Source organism: Sapajus apella, unplaced genomic scaffold (genome assembly GCF_009761245.1).
Source record: "Sapajus apella isolate SASKATOON/1434 unplaced genomic scaffold, GSC_monkey_1.0 scaffold133, whole genome shotgun sequence".
NCBI lineage: Eukaryota > Metazoa > Chordata > Mammalia > Primates > Cebidae > Sapajus > Sapajus apella.
In genome coordinates, this window is record NW_022437073.1 from 3,292,871 (window position 1) to 3,311,031 (window position 18,161).

General features: G+C 32.9%; 1 protein-coding gene across 3 annotated transcripts in view; it reads right to left on the reverse strand.

Moving 5' to 3' along the window:
• Positions 1-18,161, reverse strand: part of COL11A1 (collagen type XI alpha 1 chain) — a 213,456-nt gene that overhangs the window by 107,647 nt on the left and 87,648 nt on the right. For all 3 annotated transcript variants that reach the window (XM_032262929.1, XM_032262930.1, XM_032262931.1), the window contains 13 exons: positions 17,183-17,236; positions 16,997-17,050; positions 16,765-16,818; positions 15,615-15,668; positions 15,445-15,489; positions 14,218-14,271; positions 13,755-13,799; positions 13,437-13,490; positions 12,936-12,980; positions 8,025-8,078; positions 6,772-6,816; positions 5,568-5,621; positions 5,442-5,486 (listed from right to left, as the gene is read on the reverse strand). In XM_032262929.1, the coding sequence (XP_032118820.1) occupies positions 5,442-5,486; positions 5,568-5,621; positions 6,772-6,816; positions 8,025-8,078; positions 12,936-12,980; positions 13,437-13,490; positions 13,755-13,799; positions 14,218-14,271; positions 15,445-15,489; positions 15,615-15,668; positions 16,765-16,818; positions 16,997-17,050; positions 17,183-17,236 (657 nt within the window). The remainder of the gene's footprint in view (positions 1-5,441; positions 5,487-5,567; positions 5,622-6,771; positions 6,817-8,024; positions 8,079-12,935; positions 12,981-13,436; positions 13,491-13,754; positions 13,800-14,217; positions 14,272-15,444; positions 15,490-15,614; positions 15,669-16,764; positions 16,819-16,996; positions 17,051-17,182; positions 17,237-18,161) is intronic.

Sequence of the window (18,161 nt, forward strand, 5' to 3'; positions counted from 1 at the left end):
GGGGTTGTATTTCAGTTGGTAGTAGGAAATAGATTTAATTTGAGAATTTCAAAAAAGAACGTTTTGGGCTGTGTGTGAAAACAAAGTGAGGAAGGATAGGCCCAGATACCTCCACATCTTGCTGCCTAGATGGCCTCTTTATAATACAAAATTGGTCACATCAATTTTTGCTTTAAAATATCCCAATGGTATCAAATTGCTAATAATCGATATAAGATACCTCTGTTTATCACATGATCTAGCCCTTGTTCACTTCTTCAGTCTTTTGTCTTGAATTCCTCCTAAAATTAACCTCTCCATCCTGTGGCCTTCACTGAATATTTATTAGTCCAACAATATGCTGTCCTAAATTTACTAGATCATAGGTTGCTTTCCTTCTACTAAATGGCTGAACACAAGAATCCTGCCTAATTAACCTGTGAGTTTCCAGTGCCAAACATGTTTTGGACCTTCAGTGACCATAATGTTCAATAATCATTTACTAAAGGCCGCAGGGTGAGTTTGGCAAGGTATATTAAAATCTGGAAAATACCAAATACTGGGTAATCACAAATATATGAGACCTAACCCTGGAAAAAGAGCTTCAAACTGGTATCTTGCATACAAAAATAATTCTGGCATGCCTGGAGTTTTTTGTCTGTTTGCTTATTTTTTTTCAAGAGAAACCATGCCATTTTCACCATCCTGCCCATAAAGTGGCCTTGTAAGAAGGAGGATGCTCTCTGTACTGAATGTGACTGGGCAAAGGCAGAGGCTTAAGAGCTGAAAATGACCACTTAACATGCTATTGACAACTGTCTCCATTACCTTCTCCCAGTAGAAAAATGTAATTACACAGTTGACACACTTAGTTTACAGAATACTGCACTTCATCTAAAATCACTGATAGCTTTTAGAATTGTTTCAGACAGAGTTTTATTTTTAACTTATTTTTAAAGTAAGAACTCAGTTGACAGCGAGGCTATTTTTCTTGTGTTTTGGATTTCAGCATATTCACGTTTTAAAAACAATTAGATGATTCAATTAGGTATTTCCTTATAACAAATGTCATTTTTTAACAAGTGACATATTAAGCTATTAAGATTTCTAGTATTAAAATGACTAGATAAGAAAAAAACAAAACATAGTTTTAGAAGATGTATAAAGATGGAATTTATCTATGCCACCCAATTTATTGAACCACATTGCTTCAGGCTTAAGAGACAAATCTGTGGCTAAAAAATGGAGAATTTTAGTCAAAATTAAAGTATTAACTTGCTATTTTACTTTTAGTTAACAACCAATATCATTATAGATAAAATATTTTCCATTTTCTTCTGTCTCTTTTGAGAGAAAAGATCAATTATCTTGCATACTCAGAAAAACAAAATAAATAAGGCACATAAAAATTCATCAGGATTTAATCCTTCATAGTTTGAAAATATAAAGAATTCTTACCATTAAAAAATTTAATGTTTATGTAAAATTTCTCTAATTTTTTAATTTAGAAAAATAAATTGTAATCTGTAATAAGACATAATTTACTACTTGATTTGTATATTGGATAGAATAAAAGATATATCTGAAAAATGACTTTAAAAATTTTTAGGACATTTTCTTTATTTTACAGGCTTCAAATGAGGGTCAGGAAAAGTAAGCAGGAAAACTAGAATGAGAACCCAGAGCTTTTGGTTCCCAATTTAAAATTTTAGTTATTTTCCTCTATATATATACTTGCATCTTCTAAGACCATACACCCTCAAAACAATGAACAATTTGTTAAGATATTTCCCTACATACATAAAATATATCTTAATTTTTTCCTATATGGCTTTGTCCTCACATATATCTAGTCACTTACATATATATGTATTTTTTTTTTTTCTTTAGAGATTGAGTTTTGTTCTTGTTGCCCAGGGTAGAGTGCAATGATGCGATCTCGGCTCACTGCAACCTCCGCCACCCAGGTTCAAGTGATTAGCCTGCCTCAGCCTCCTAAGTAGCTAGGATTACAGGCTCCCGTCACTATGCCCAGCTAATTATTTGTATTTTTAGTAAAGACAGGGTTTTACTGTGTTGGTCAGGCTGATCTCAAACTCCTGACCTGAGGCTATCTACCCACCTTGGCCTCCCAAAGTGCTGGGATAACAGGCATGAGCCACTGCCTCCAGCCTAGTCATTTGTTTTATTTGCTTCCCTCACTTTGCAAATCTCCTAATAAGTTTTAGCAATTAACAACATCCCCATCCCAGTCAGGCACTTTTCTTTTGAACGCTGCCTACTTCCTCTAAAAGTCCTTGATAGGCACAAATTCCAGAGAAAAACATTTGAACTGATGCTTAAAAGTCTTAACAAGAAAAATTCTAACCAGAGACATTATTTTCAGTATAGGCAACCTACAAATCACACGTGAAACTGTACCTGACTCACTACCATGCTCCTTTGTCAATTCAGTGAGACACTATACAGTCTTGGTATCTAGGGGTGATTGATTCCAGAACCCTAACTCATCTCCCTATACCAAAATCTGTGGATGCTCAAGTTCTTGATATAAAATGAATGAGATAGTATTCACTTTTAGCCTACCCAAATTCTCCTGTATACTTGAAATCACCTCTAAATTACTTATAATATCTAACAAAATTTAAATGCTATATAAATAGTTTTCAAATTATATATTTTTAAAATTCTTATTATTGTGTATTGTTGCATTGCAGTTTTTTTGTTTTTTTGTTTTGACAGGGTCTCAATCTGTCATCCTGGCTGGAGTATAGTAGCTTAATCACAGCTTATTGCAGCCTGGACCTCCTGAGCTCAAGCAACTCTCCCTCCTCAACCTCCCAAGTAGCTGGGACTACAGGTGCGTAACAGAGCACCTGGCTAATTTTTAAAATACTCTGTAGAGATGAGGTCTCACTATGTTGCCCACGCTGGCCTTGAATTACTGGGCTTAGGCAATCCTCCTGCTTTGGCATCCCAAAGTGTTGGGATTATAGGCATGTGCCACCATGCCCAGTCATACTGTAATTTTTAATTTAATGTTTTTGTTTTTTAAGTATCTTTGATCTGTGGTTTACGGAATCCATGGATCCAAAACCCATAGGGGAGCCACTTGGTACTCTGAAGTTCATCTATGGTGATCAGGATGAACTGGGATTACTATAAAGTAGCTGAGTTAATGTGACATGCCTGGCCTTTTTTATACAATATATCTGACAATTTATAAGGAAAAGATGTAAGGCTGGTTGCCTTGCTGGGAGGCCAGACACACCCACCTCTGCACTCAGCACCTGACCCTGGACCTGGCACCAGGCTCTGCACTCGGCACCTAGCTCTGCCACATGTCTCCCCTGGAAGTCTCCGGCTAATGAAACCCTGGCCGGCTCTCACACCAGAAAACCCGCCCAACAAACCACCAACCAATAGCGGCCCACCCCATCTCAATCCCGCTCCCATGGAACCAGTCAGAGCACCCAGCTGTTGCTTGTTCCTCCTAGCCATAAAAATCCCCCGCCCCAGGAAGTCAGTGCAACTTCTCTGGCCCCCTTTCCCCAGACCAGAGAACCTAGCCCAGGAGCTGAATAAATTGGCATTTAATTTTCTTATACTGGCCTCAGTTTCCTCATTTTAAACTCAGCAATGACCCTTACAGAAGAGGTTTACTTTTAGTATATAACAGCAGGGTTTTTTTTTTTTTTTTCAGATAGAGCATAATGGATATAATAAATCCATCCCTTTTTGTTATGCATTCCTCATTGGTACCAAAACTTTACAAATAAGTCTTTTGATAATACTGTAACTATGAAAATAAATGACTGTCCTTGAAAAAATATTAGCATTTGACATTGTTTGGATATTTGACACCCAGATCTCATGTTGAAATGTAATCCCCAGTGTTGGAAGTGGAACCTGGTGGGAGGTGATATGATCCTGGGGGTGGATTTCTCATGAATGGTTTAGCACCATCCACTCGATGCTCTCCTCCTGATAGTGAGTGAGCTCTCTGAGATCTGATTGTATAAAAATGTGTGGAATCTTCTTCGCCTCTCCTGCTCCTGCTTCCAGCACATAGGAAACCAATGCTCTCTTTGGTTTCCACTATGACTGGAAGCTTCCTGAGGACTTCCAAGAAGCAGATGCCAATATGCTTTCTGTGCAGCCTGCACAACTGTGAGCCAATTAAACCTCTTTTCTCTTAAATTATCCAGTCTCAGTGTAATAGACTGGTATTATGAGTATGATATTAGAGTATGATATTAGCAATAGTTGATACCCATGTATAGCTCACCAAACATAGCAATATTTATACTATAAAACTATGTGTTGTTTTAACTTCATATGTAATTTTGTAGTAAGAATTAATTCAATACTAATTCTGAGTGTATTAGTTCATTTTTACACTGCTATAACGATATTACCTGAGTCTGTGTAAACTATAAGGGAAAGAGGTTTAATTGACTCACAGTTCCTCATGGATAGAGAGGCCTCAGGGAACTTACAATCACGGAAGAAGGCAAAGGAGAAACAAGTACCTTCTTCACAAGGTGGCAGGAGAAAAATAAAGAGAGAAGGGAGAAGCACCAGACACTTATCAAACAACCAGATCTCGTTTAAAACACACTCACTATCAGGAAAGTCATAGAGGAAACCGCCCCCATGATCCAATCACCTCCCACAATGTGGCTCCCTAGACAGGTGGGAATTACAAATTGGATTATAATTCGAGATGAGATGTGGGTGGGCACACAAACTCTATCAGAGTCATGTCATTCCCTTTGCATTTCATCATAATCTTTGAAGGATTTGGGTTCTGAACTCCTATTAAATGTATCCTTGAAAAAAAATCTGAATTTCCTATTCTTCAGCAAAAGCCAATTATCTATAAATGCCCTATAAAATATGCATGCCATATTCATTCATAGTTTTAGGTACATTATTTCATTCACTCCTGGCTGATTTTAATTTTACGTCTCTCTTATTAACACTTTTGATTTCTGTATAATATTATATAGAAAGACTTCCTCTTTCCCCAGTTGATTTAGTGTACTTCTAACTTTCCTGTTTTGTGCCAAATTTTTTTAAAATACATTTTGGGGATTTCAGTAGAGAAAAAAAGAATAAACATTTATCTGTCATGCATCAAACTGGGTAACATCTAAATACTGTAGCAAATCAATTCCTAAGGCCAACCCCATGATTTATGAAACTTATGCATATATTTAAAAAATGCAGGATTAATTCTCTTTATGACACATGTTATTTCCTATTCTAGTATTTAGCCCTCATCACAAGATATAAGACATTGCTTTTAAGTTGCCAGGATATAGGGTACAAAATCAGACTAGCAATGTGTAGTATGTAAGTAATCACTCAATATACACAAGAAATAAAATGTCTGTTGAATAACTTTAAATGTTAACATAATATATAAAAATTAAAACCACCTAAACAATTATATTTACCTTTTCACCTTTAGATCCCTTGAGACCTCTGACACCATCTGCTCCCTATGAAATAAATTAGAAGTATTAAATGACTATAACACTTCACATTGAAAGTAAATAATGTGAAAACAGTTTAAGAGTTACCTTTACTCCTCGGGGGCCAGGGTAGCCAATAGGACCCTGTGGACCAGGAGGACCCTGAAAAAGATTAATTATCACTTATATGTATAATAAATTGAAAGTGCTACTCATTTACATATGATAATTTCACCAAATAATCTACAAGGATATGGTTTATTTCTACTGCTAATATTTGATAAAGACTTTTTGGTAGTTTAATCTTTGTTTCTAGAATCAGACATGATGGAAAAAAATGCAACTAGCACCACTCACTCAAAATTTATTATGTCATAAACTAATGCTACAATAAGGTATTTAAATGGGCCAATGCTACAATAAGGTAAATCTTATAAGCATGTAAAATAATGTAAACATTCAATAATTAATAATTAGATTTTCAACCCAAAAATATGCTGTGCTCAATGTCTATAACAGAGAATTACTGAAACATCAACAGGATCGATAATTTCAAATAGAAAATTATACATTTGTAGCATTCACTTCATCAAGAATATAATCAAAATTTTATATCTTCCACAACTGGTTTTATTTCTCTAGTCTACCTAGAGAAAGCATTCTATAAATCATAATTTATAATTTCTGCAGTAATACTGAAATTTTAGTGCTGTTTTAAAAGAATTCAAAACAACTGTAAACAAAATGATCCTACCCCGCTACTGTAATCTAAAGTAGTACTATCATTGAATATGCACGTATTATATTTCACTTTGATATTTTGATAACCATTGGTCTTAAATTTAACATTTTCTTAGATAACAGTTACCAGAAAGTAATAATAAAATTGTTACTGAACATAAGCAGTTCAGTGACATTGAGCAATTCTTCTCCAATTTCATTGTTTTATATTATTACCGTTTACTCCACATATAATACACATGCAGAATGTGCATGTATTCCTAGCTATGGGAATATTTTTAAAAAACAGAAATAGTCTAATTTCTAAAATTACTAATATAAAATTAAAAATAGTCTAAGATATCTTTTTTATATCAAAATAATTATATGAACATGATTTCTGCTTAAATGTTAAGAAAAATTCTTTAGTAAGACCTACTTACACTAAAGATGAGACATATCTGATAGTGTGTATATGTGTGTGTATGTGTGTATGTGCATGTGTGTGTGTATATATGAGAGATAATCAAATTAAGCCATTTTCTCTTGGAAATTTAGTGACAGGGCATTTAAATGAATACTTGGAACCTACCAGAGCACCCTTTTCTCCAGACTGGCCTTCTTTACCAGGATGACCCTATATTTAGAAAAACATACACTTAAGATTCAATAATAACACAGTTGATAAAGTATGAAAGTATTTCTTTTGTTATAAAATCTATTGAAATCTTACTCTTTAAGTTTCAAAAAGAATGAACGTTTTGGCATCAAAGTGTATGACTTTAAATAAATTGGAAACTATGGCATTTGGTAGTAAACATAATAAGCTTATATTTGATGGATGTTAAGTTTCTTCAAATACATAATGTATTTGAGAGAGCTTAGAAAAAGCACATAAAACAATATATCTTGTTCATTAACAATTCAACCCCAGTGTCAATTAGAGTCTTATATAAAGGTATTTAAACCTGCCATGTATTTTGCAAATTAATAAAATAATTATATGTGCACTTTCAAAGGGGCACTAAGACATGTGGGTAGGACAACTGAAAATACAGCAAGATCATAAATACTAACAGTATTAATAATCAACCTATTGAGATTCAGTAAATAAAAATGTATAGCCACATCACAATTTATTCTCAATAACAAGGAGAGGTAGGATGAGACATCTTATATTCTAGCTCCAAAAATCCAAATATGTAGTTTAAAGAGGAAAATAATCTGTAAATAACAAATGTTTTAATATAATAACTGTACAGATTATACATTTCCATTATTTATTATGACTTACAGGGAAATAATAAATATTGCTATATTTCCAGAAAAGAAAGAAATCCCTGAAGGCTCAGGTCTTTTCAGGGAAGATATCTGAGAAAATTTATGAGTGGTGAGGAACTTCACCTGGACTCACAGAAACAAATATTTTGAAAAGGAGGAGAAGATGAAGAAGGGCTCTCTATGAAAAGAAACAGAGTAGGAAAAGGTAAGGTGATAGAAAATTTAGATCATGCTAAGAAACTGTGATTGGATCTGCTTACCTGCCGCTAATGGTTAAGGAGGAAGTAAAAAAAAAAAAAATATATATATATATATATATGAGATTCTGAGAAGGTTCTAACTTAGAGTGCCAAATGAGTTTCTACAAAGGCCACGGTGAGCTCATTAAAGATTTTGCAATAGAGAACTGACATGATTAAAAGGTATTTTAGTGAAATCAATGTTTAATTAATGGCTCAACTCATTTTTATTACTGACCTCATATAATCATTTCTAAAACACATATAGTATCTATTTTTAAAGATAATGTAAAGTAATTTTAATGACCATGTAGCTGTTACTTACAGGAGGACCATCAGCACCAGGAAGTCCAGCAAGTCCAGGTTTTCCCTGTGGTCCCTTATCAAATAGAGAAAATAAATTATTTAAAAAATAAATATTCCAAGGTATAAGTGGTCAGCTAAAAATTAAAAAAAAGAAAATAAAATAATTTTGAAAAGCTTTAACTTGTACATATACTACTAATGAAATTCTTATCTTGAGTCACTGGCTTCAATCTATAAGTAATAACCATTTAATTAACTTTTTAATATATTATTTGGAGAAAATGCCATATCAAGATAAATTTAAACCAAATTTAACCTATCAAAGATATGCTAGATTTTAGCCTTCTTCTAATCCTAGATGTGTCTTTTTCTAAATTAGGAAATTATTTTTTGGGATACCACAATAAACGGAAGCTTAGAGAACAGAAAGGAAAGTAATATAGGTCAAAATGTGTTGATTTATATCATTAAAAAGTAAACATTGGATTATTTCCATCAATAATATTCATAAGTACTAATTCAAAAAATTACAAAAGTAACATTGATGAAACACCATTAATTATTAAAATATTTTGAGAAATGTTATGGTGTGATAGTTATTCATAGGAAATGAAGGAAAGTAAATCTATTTTAAAGTAAAAGAACATATCCTAATAGGTAACCAACAAAATAATAACAAAATAATAATTCAACAGATCACTCTGATCCACGTTTAACCACACAGAGTTTCAAATCACGTCGAACACAACCATTGCTAAGTTTGGAACATGGTAAGAATCACTATTACAAGAACCAGATCCTTTCTTGGGAGAAAAGTAGACATTCTTCTAAGAATATTAAATTTATAAAGTTCCTAGAGCCCAGATCATTATTCTTTGCTGATCAAGTTATTATCCAGGATTCAGAAACAATAGGGAGGTCAAGGACATATTAGCAAGCCTAAATCCTGGACATATTTTTGGGCTTCTTCCATTCTCAAAGAGTAGATATAATCATTTTATTCATATTTCCTGACATTGCAGTTTTACAAGAAAGTTTCAAGTAAATCAGCATAGAACAAAAAAGAATTAAAAGTAAACTTTAAATTGAAAAATTAAAATTTGTAATCAAAAGTAATGATATCTCATTTAAAGGACTGAATGTTTCAATCCTCTTCACCTGTCTGCAAAGTCATATTCAATCAGGTAATTTAACACTATGTAATAAGTATTATAAAACACAAAATTTTTACTACCATCATTTTTCCTGTAATTTAAATTACCTTTTTCTCTCAAGGGAAAATGTAATACACAAAGATATATTTCATTAATTATTATTATCAGCAAATATGATATTTTTATGACAATGACCTTTTGCGTATTAAATATTGTATGGATTTTTATGTTGCTATATACTTGAGAATAGACAAGAAGCCAGGAGTGGTGGTGGCTCACACCTATAATCCCAGCACGTTGAGAGACCTAGACAGGCTGATCACTTGAGACCAGGAATTTGAGACCAGCCTAGGCAACATGGTCAAACCCTATCTCTACTAAAAATACAAAAATTAGCAGGCCCTGGTGGTGTATGCCTGTTATCCCAGCTACTAGGGAGGCTGAGGCAGGAGAATTGCTTGAACCCGGGAGGCAGAAGTTACAGTAAGTGAAGATTGCTCCACTGCACTCCTGGCAGAACAAGGCCATCTCAAAAAGTAATGATAACAATAATAAAATAAATAAATAATAGGCAAGAAATATTAAAACTCTTGAACTAGAAGATGGTTATTTAATCAAACTAAAATGAAGACATCTCTTTTAGAATGGAAGTTCCATGACAGCAGAATATATTCTGCTTCCTTCTTTGCTGTTTCCTTGGAGGGATGGGGAAAAAAGTTGAGAGAATGTCATATTTTTTAGATTTTAATAAAATAGTAAAAGTTTACTGAATGTTTCTATGTACTGTGTTCGGCAATTTATATGCATTGTCCACTTTCTCAAATAATTACAAGAAATAGTATCAACTAAGAGTTTGGGTAAATTAGCCAATGCGAATATATGACAGCACTGCAATGTGGATGAACCTAGGTTCCTATCCATGTCTTCAAACTTCCTCCCTTTAACTAATATTAATTTTGTTTATTGCTATTTTGTACTGGACTCGGAAACTCTGTTTTGTAATACCAATTGCAACTAAGCAACTAATATATGAGTGAACTCAGAAATAAAATTACAGAAAATATTTAAGGGATATCACAATTTATCACAGAATATATTCGGTATATTTATCAAAAATGTCTGAAAAAACAATATAATTATCTATTTTAATTAACTTAAATTGTATAAAATATTTTTTCCAAAAATGAAAGCACAGGCTATAACTTAGTGTAAAACATTGTTCTTAGACAGTAAAAATATATGACATTAGTTAAATTAAATGAAAAATGTTAAATTATACCATGATACAATTGAAACATTACTATTTACCAAATTTTCTGATAGGAGGCTCTTAAGCCAGAATAAATAAATCATAGTTATCATTAAAAATAAAAGTTCTACTTTTTAATATAGATGTAATACAAAATTTATATTGTAGATGTATTATAATTAAAATGTGCTTTCCTCATATTCTTAAGTACTCTTTCCTTTTGTTGGTAAGAGATTGGTTTTGAACATACTGGCTGAATATGTTAAGATCAAAGACAGAAGCAGTATATACATAAGGCATCTCTCTTCTTCCACCAGAAATGCAGTAAGCCAGATTCTATCTTTTATCTTGCTTGGCAAAGGGAATTCAGATATAACAACTTTCCCTAAGAGCAAATCCCTCTTAATAATCTAGTACATATATGACAAAATCATGGTAGAAAATTTAACAGGTCCATGTGTCAAGTGCAATGTAAAATAAATATGCTGTATTTATAATGTGCTAATTTATGAGTGACTCAGATTAAAATCTCTGATCTAAATATTAAAAATCACCTTTAGAAACTAACATAACTCATAGACACTTTCCAGTAGTGCTCTGCAGCTACATCTAAAACATCCATACTTTTGAAAGCACTTAAAAAGTACTTTCAAAACCACTTAAATCTGATATGTTGCTCTTACAACTCAATATTAAGAGAAATAATCCAATTAGAATATTAACCAAAAGATAACAGATATTTTATCAAAGAAGTTATAGAAATGGCCAATAAGCACATGAAAAGATACTCAACAAAAGTAATAATTAGGGAAACGCAAATTACAGTCACAATGAGACACCAATTCACTCCAACAAGAATGATCATAATCAAGAAGACAGACAATAACAAGCATTAGTGAGAATGTGGAGAAATTGCTATCCTCATACATGGTTGTTGGGAAGGAAAAAATGGTACAATCAATACAGAAAACAGTTTGGAATTCTCGAAATGTGAAACATAAGTTTACCATAACCAGCAATTCTACTTCTAAGTATATACCAAAAAGAAATGAAAACACACCTGTATAAAGACTTGTATGCAAGTATTCACTACAGCACTGGTATGGATGACAGCGAAAAAGTGTAAACTACATATATTCCATCAACTGCCAAATAAAAGTAAACAGAATCAGCTGGGCATGATGGCTCAAGCCTGTAATCCCAGCACTTTGGGAGGCTGAGGTGGGCAGATCACCTGAGGTAAGGAGTGCAACACCAGCCTTGCCAACATGGTGAAACCCAGTCTCTACTAAAAATAAAAAATTAGCCAGGCGTGGTGGCAGGTGCCTGTAATCCCAGCTACTCCGGAGGTTGAGGCAGGAGAATTGCTTGAACCTGGGAGGCGGAAGTTGCAGTGAGCTGAGATCATGCCACTGCACTCCGGCCTGGGGGTTAGAGAGTGAGATTCTACCTCCAAGAAAAGAAAAAACCAAAAAAGTAAACAGAACTTGGTATAGCCAGTCAATGGAATACTATGAGGACAATATAAGGAGCAAAGTACCAATATATGTATGCTACAACATGGATGAACTAAAATGAAAGAAGTCAGACATAACGATCGCATATGCATTCATATGACTAAGTCCATATATTAAATTTATTTGTAAGTTTCATTTATAGGAAATATTCAGAAAACTCAAAAAGGCAGAAAGCCAATTCGTTGTTAGCTGGGTTTGAGGGGGTGGAAACAGGGACTGCAAATTAACATAAGGTTTATTCCTGGAGTGGTATAAGTATTCTGAAAGTTGGATTGCGGCACAACTGTAAATTTCAGTAAAAATCATTGACATGTACACTTAAAACAAGTGAATATTCACAGTATGTAAATTACACCTCTATAAAGCTGTTAGTTCTTTTTAAAAATTGATATATTTGTAGATATAAAAAAAAATAAAGAAACAAAAAAGGTATTGGAAAGAGCCAGCTAGCAAGTTGCTATGACTACTGGGGACAAAATATTACTCCAGGAATCTCACAATGGAGATCAGGGGAAAAGACATGTCTTTAATTAAAGATTCATTCTTGTTTTGATGCAGACATTGAATTATTAACAAGAACATCATTTGTCATTCATATACGAGATACGTTGGCAATAACAACTTCACAATTTTCCTTAATCGTATCTTCCTACAAATCTTTTATCACAAGCAAACGTAATTACTTTTTTGTAAAATAATGAAAAAGAAAAGGAGATATAAAGAAAAGGGAAAATATTCACTCATACTAGTATGTTCCTGAAATTAATATAGCTAAGAATGTCACATTTGGAAGCTGTTTAAATGGTAACTGAAGTTTTATCATTCACAGTTTAAGGACATGTGAATAAATTCTCCTCACATTCTATGTTCATGTCAACTCCAGATTAATTCCTTATGTGCTGAGCTATCTAGAGATCTTAAAAGAAACAGAAAAGCAGACCCTATACCTGCCTAAAGTTGCTAAAACAAACACTTTCACCAGGCATTACTAGAACAACAGAGTAACTTACTTTTTCTCCAGGAGCACCAATTGGACCTTGTGGACCAGGAAGACCCTATTTTAAAAGAATTTATTTCATACATCAGAAATCAAATCACAGTAATAACACTTTTAAAACAGTGAATTATTAGCTGACTATAGTGCACAGAGTTATTAGAATCTATATATATGTATTCCCATACACCCCAAAGAGTTTTAGAACACGATGAGGAGTTTTACACAAGCTACTCTTTTTGCAAAGACTTTGTTGCGAGCCTATTTAGAACATTCCTGCAGGTGGCTCGTAGTCCTGGCATTCCCTAAACACAAATTGACTCATTTTTCTCTGGGAAGAAAGGGGCTTCTACCAGTTTGCTCAAATTAAAAAAAAAAGAAAAGTATGTGTTTTTCTACATTCACATATTAAATATTGCTAGTCTTACATAGAAAATTGTGAGGCTGTCAATTTTCTTATGCAAAGATAGCATCTTTCCCCCATTATTTCAAAGGAGCTGCAATGGCTTTGACTTACTTGAGGTCCTGGATTCCCTTGTTGACCTGGAGGTCCGGGCTCCCCTTGGGGACCCTGCCACAAGAAAATATAAAAATTCTTTAATGGGCTATGTTATACAATAGATATTCTCTTCTCAATTGGAAAATGCCTCTCCCTTCACCTACAATCAGTTTTCTCTCAAGATAATCTGGAAAATATTACAAAGTATTAATTCAAGCTATAGCTAATCTACTTAGCAAAATGTAAGAAATCTTTATATTTTAGATTTAGCAACAAAAATGTCTTGTTAGTGCTTGTATTCAAATATGAGTTATTTTTTCACTATTTGCTACATACCATGTTCCCTTTTGGTCCTGGGGGGCCATCTACACCTGCCATACCCTGCAATGAAGAGAAAGTATGTATGGTTGTTTATATGTTTTAATGCTAAAATAGAAAATCAAAAGGTAAATCTAATAGCATGATACCCAGTACCCTAAGCGAGTAAAAATCATTTCAGGATTTAATGGAAATGAAGAAGAGACGAGACTTATACTTTCTTATCCATGTCCACTTGGGAGACAATCTAGCAACATTTTCCACTGCATGCGGGGGAATAATCGTGAAAGCAGTAAGATAGATAATCAAAAGGAAGGAAGAAGGAGAGCAGAGAATGATGACTTAAAGTGAAAGGCAGCATCTTTTGCTCTTCAAATATAACAAAACAACTCTTGGCTGTCTACTGAGGGCTTTTACAGCCCCTAAAAGGTTGGCAACGAACTTTCCCTAGAAAATCTTTAATGTTTCCAGCAATACATACAGGCTGCCCTGGAGATCCTGGAGTTCCCCTGGGACCCAGCAAACCTCGTGGGCCCTAAGAGAAAAAGAAGAAGCACGCCTTCACAAAAAATGCCCTAAAAACACACCTCTTCCAATGAGGAAATTCTAAGGTTATTTTAAAGTGAAACTATTTGGACTTCATTTACTAACACTGAAAGTGATGTCCATAACATAAATATCTAGTGTTTATACTGATCCAAAAGCCAGAATAAATAATAGTTTTTTTAATACCGAAACTGCGTGTCTTTGATGCTATAAATTTGAATCAATTGGGGAATTTTAAAACACAAAATAGTTTAATACTTTCAATAAGACACTTTTCTGTCATTTTCTGATTTCAATGGCAACTTTGAACATTATTATTCAATCAGATATACTGTACAAACAGAGGAGTCCTGATTCTCATTTATTGTACATTTAGGTAAATTTCATATTAAGATAGCATTCACTGAGGAAAGAAAACGACCAGCTGTGTAACGATATATGCAGATTACAGAAGCCATTTTTGAGAGGTTTCTTAAATTATTATTATTTATACTTGATTTCTTCTTTTCTTCTTTTTCCTCTTCCTATACCTGCTCACCTTCTTTTTCTTCTTTAGAGAAGTCAACAAAATCTAAATTCTCTCCCACTTACTTGAACTTACTTGTCAAGGATCTAAAATGTGGCACAAGGTAGAATGTGGCAATTTAAAGCAAAATTAGGAGGCCTGTTTCTAGTTTAGTTATTTTGTTAGCTAGCTTTGTGTTAAGTTTTCCAGATCAGTTTCCTCATTTGGAATATTTGGTGGAGAAAAGTGATATAATCCTTATGCCTGGTATATTCTAAGTGACATATTATTTTTTTTCTTCTGGTAATAGGATTCATTTCTTCTCAGTACATAAATAAATTTTGGAATTCTGGATGACAGAATTAAAAAAAAACAATGAAACAGCTACAAAAACTAGTTAAGGTAACTTTTTTGGCTGGAAAGATGCTACATTCCACAGACTTTTCCCTCAATTGTCTAAGATTTTCTCTGCCAAAAAAAAAAAAGAGCAAAGAGCTCTATATATTCTTTTTAATTGTTTTTGTATGACAATTAACTGGTTAGCTTAGCTAAGACTACAGTATTTACCTGAATTTATCATTGCTTTTATATGTATAACACCAGTCACTAGTCATAAAATAGAAATATTGTTTAAGAATAAAAATGTAAGTTGCTTACAGCTTCACCTGGAAGACCTCTTGGTCCAATTTCTCCATCTTCTCCCTGTAATTGACAAAATTAATGAGAGTATATAACAGTTAGACGATGTATCATTTCAACGTGATTTTGTTTGATTATGTTTTAATTTTAAATATTTCTTAAAGAAATGAGAAGAAATATTAATATACCCTCATTCCATCATCACCCGGAGGACCTGGAGGACCTTGGGGACCTCGTTCACCCTGTTAAGTCAACATAAATATGATTAGCATATGGAAATAAGTAGAATGTTTACAAGTCTATGAGGTAGCTATCCTAACCAAATAAAACAGGACATTTGGCAGGAAAAACATACAGTTTATTTACTGTCCTCAAACATTTTGTAGATAAATTATAATTTAACAATTTTAACTGTCTTTCCATGTTACTATGTTAATAATATTTTATAATTAGAATGTAATAATATTTTCCTCTCAATTTTCAATGCAAAAGGTTTATGTAAAATAAGTATCTAAAATAGTTTTCAGACATTTAATTAATATTAGTTAAATTATTTAGAAACATTTTGCTGAAGATTGTATTAAATATAGATATACTTTGGTGATTTTTACTTAAATATTTTCTGCTTCTAAGTAATTTACATTAAATCATCATAACTCATGGGACTAAAGAAATTTGGTATTTTTTAAAAATGGATAAAATTATATATTGATCCTAACATAATATGCTTTTTCTTCTCCAACTTACTTAAAGCCTGTCCTATCCTCATTCTTATGCTGGAAAAGAAAGGTCTACAGCTGATCTTTTTCTGAGAGATTGTCTAAATAATTTCCTATTAAAAATATCTACTGGATTACTCTTCAGGATTATGATTTCTTTAGCCTTCATAAATTACAAGTTCTTGCATTGTATTGAAAGCTTTTAACATCACTAAAAAATAATATAGTGCCTAGTATATCACTGTATTAATGACAAACTACCTACAGATATCTTCTTTTGAGTATATTTCCATAGACAAAAAAAATTAGAGGTGAAATTAAATGTCCACTTTGCTTTTATGTTAATGTGATATTTTTCACATAAATGTATATATTCTATTTATGTTTACATACAAGTAATATTGTAATGTCTAAAAATATTCAAAGAACTTACCACAAAGAATGCCACATGTGTAATTTTACTTATTTTCTTCCTAGTATCTATTAGATGTAATAATTTATTCAATGGATTCACAAATGTTTAAATTAATTTTTCTTCTTTTTCTGATTTTCTAAATTGTCGTCAATTCTAAAATATTTTATAAAATTCCCTGAAAAAAAAGAAATAGATGTATCTTACCCTGTGACCTTTGTCACCTGGAAGACCTGGAAGTCCATCAAACCCTCGATCTCCCTGTAAAACCATCATCATCACCATCACCATCATCATCATCATAATTCCAGTCTAGATGTATACTAAAATTTAAACGTAAAATGTTCTTTCATATTCAGAAATTTGATTTTTAAATACAAAATTTTCCAGGGTGAACTGACACACAGGATCTGAATATAAAAATATGTGAGCTCCTGACCTTTGCCCCAGGTTCTCCTGGCATTCCTCTTCCTCCATCTGCACCTGGACGACCCTGATAATGCCAACAACATGATTAAACAAAAGGGACTCTTATTACCAGCAAGTATGTAAAATAAATAAATAAATTCAAAAACTAATCATCATCGCTGATGTCTTCAAAATACACAAAGAAAATAAGTCATACCCTTTTTCCAGGTTTTCCTGTTGGACCTGGGGGACCCTGGACACCTCGAGGGCCCTATATCAAAACATCATAATTAAACCATATTATAGAATTCTTGGTCAATAACTCCATAACACCAAGAGAGATGGTTTCAGAAACTGATATTCTCTTAGCTTTACCTTAATCATTCAAACACAAGAAAATTATTTCTATGTGGAAGCTCAGATAAAGCAGAAGACAAAACAGGTTACATAAAATAAATACCTATTTTTTTCTAAATGGCTTCTTACAAAAAAGATTGTATCACTTATTAACTTTATAGGTAGACATGAGGTTACATTTAAGTAAAAGAAATATAATGAGATACTTTAAACTTAAAAAATATTCCTGATTACACATTTTATTTCCAAAACCTTGCGGTTTGACATTTCCCTGGATGGAACAGACTCTTAACCAACCATCCATTTCTCTTTTCTTTTCAATCCCCTTTCTTTCACCTTTCTCTCATTTTTTGGATGCTCTTTACTAGATAGTTCTTCTTTCATTGCACTTATAGTCTTGGATTGTAATTGTCTTTTCTCATGTTTGAATCTCCCATTTAGATTGTGAACTGCTAAGGTCTTTAACTAATCTATATTTCCCCACTATACTCCTGCAATTTAGCACAGTGCCTGGTACATATTTCTTTTAATCAGCTATAAAATTCTTGAGGACAATATGGCAATCCCTGAAGCAGATTATTGACTGGCGCCCTCCTATGGAAGATTAAAGGTTTAAACTTCTCATTATCTTTGTCTTCATAGCAGTACACCACAATGCATCAATATATACCTTATGTGAGGATCATTATGCATATTTTAAAAAAAATTATTCAGCTAATAATAGGTCAAATGTAATTCCACTTTAAATATTACATAGGCCTTAATTTTTAACTAACTACCTACACTTTTTAGTTAATTGAAACACTATACATATAATAAATATGGTAGAAAAAAGTGAA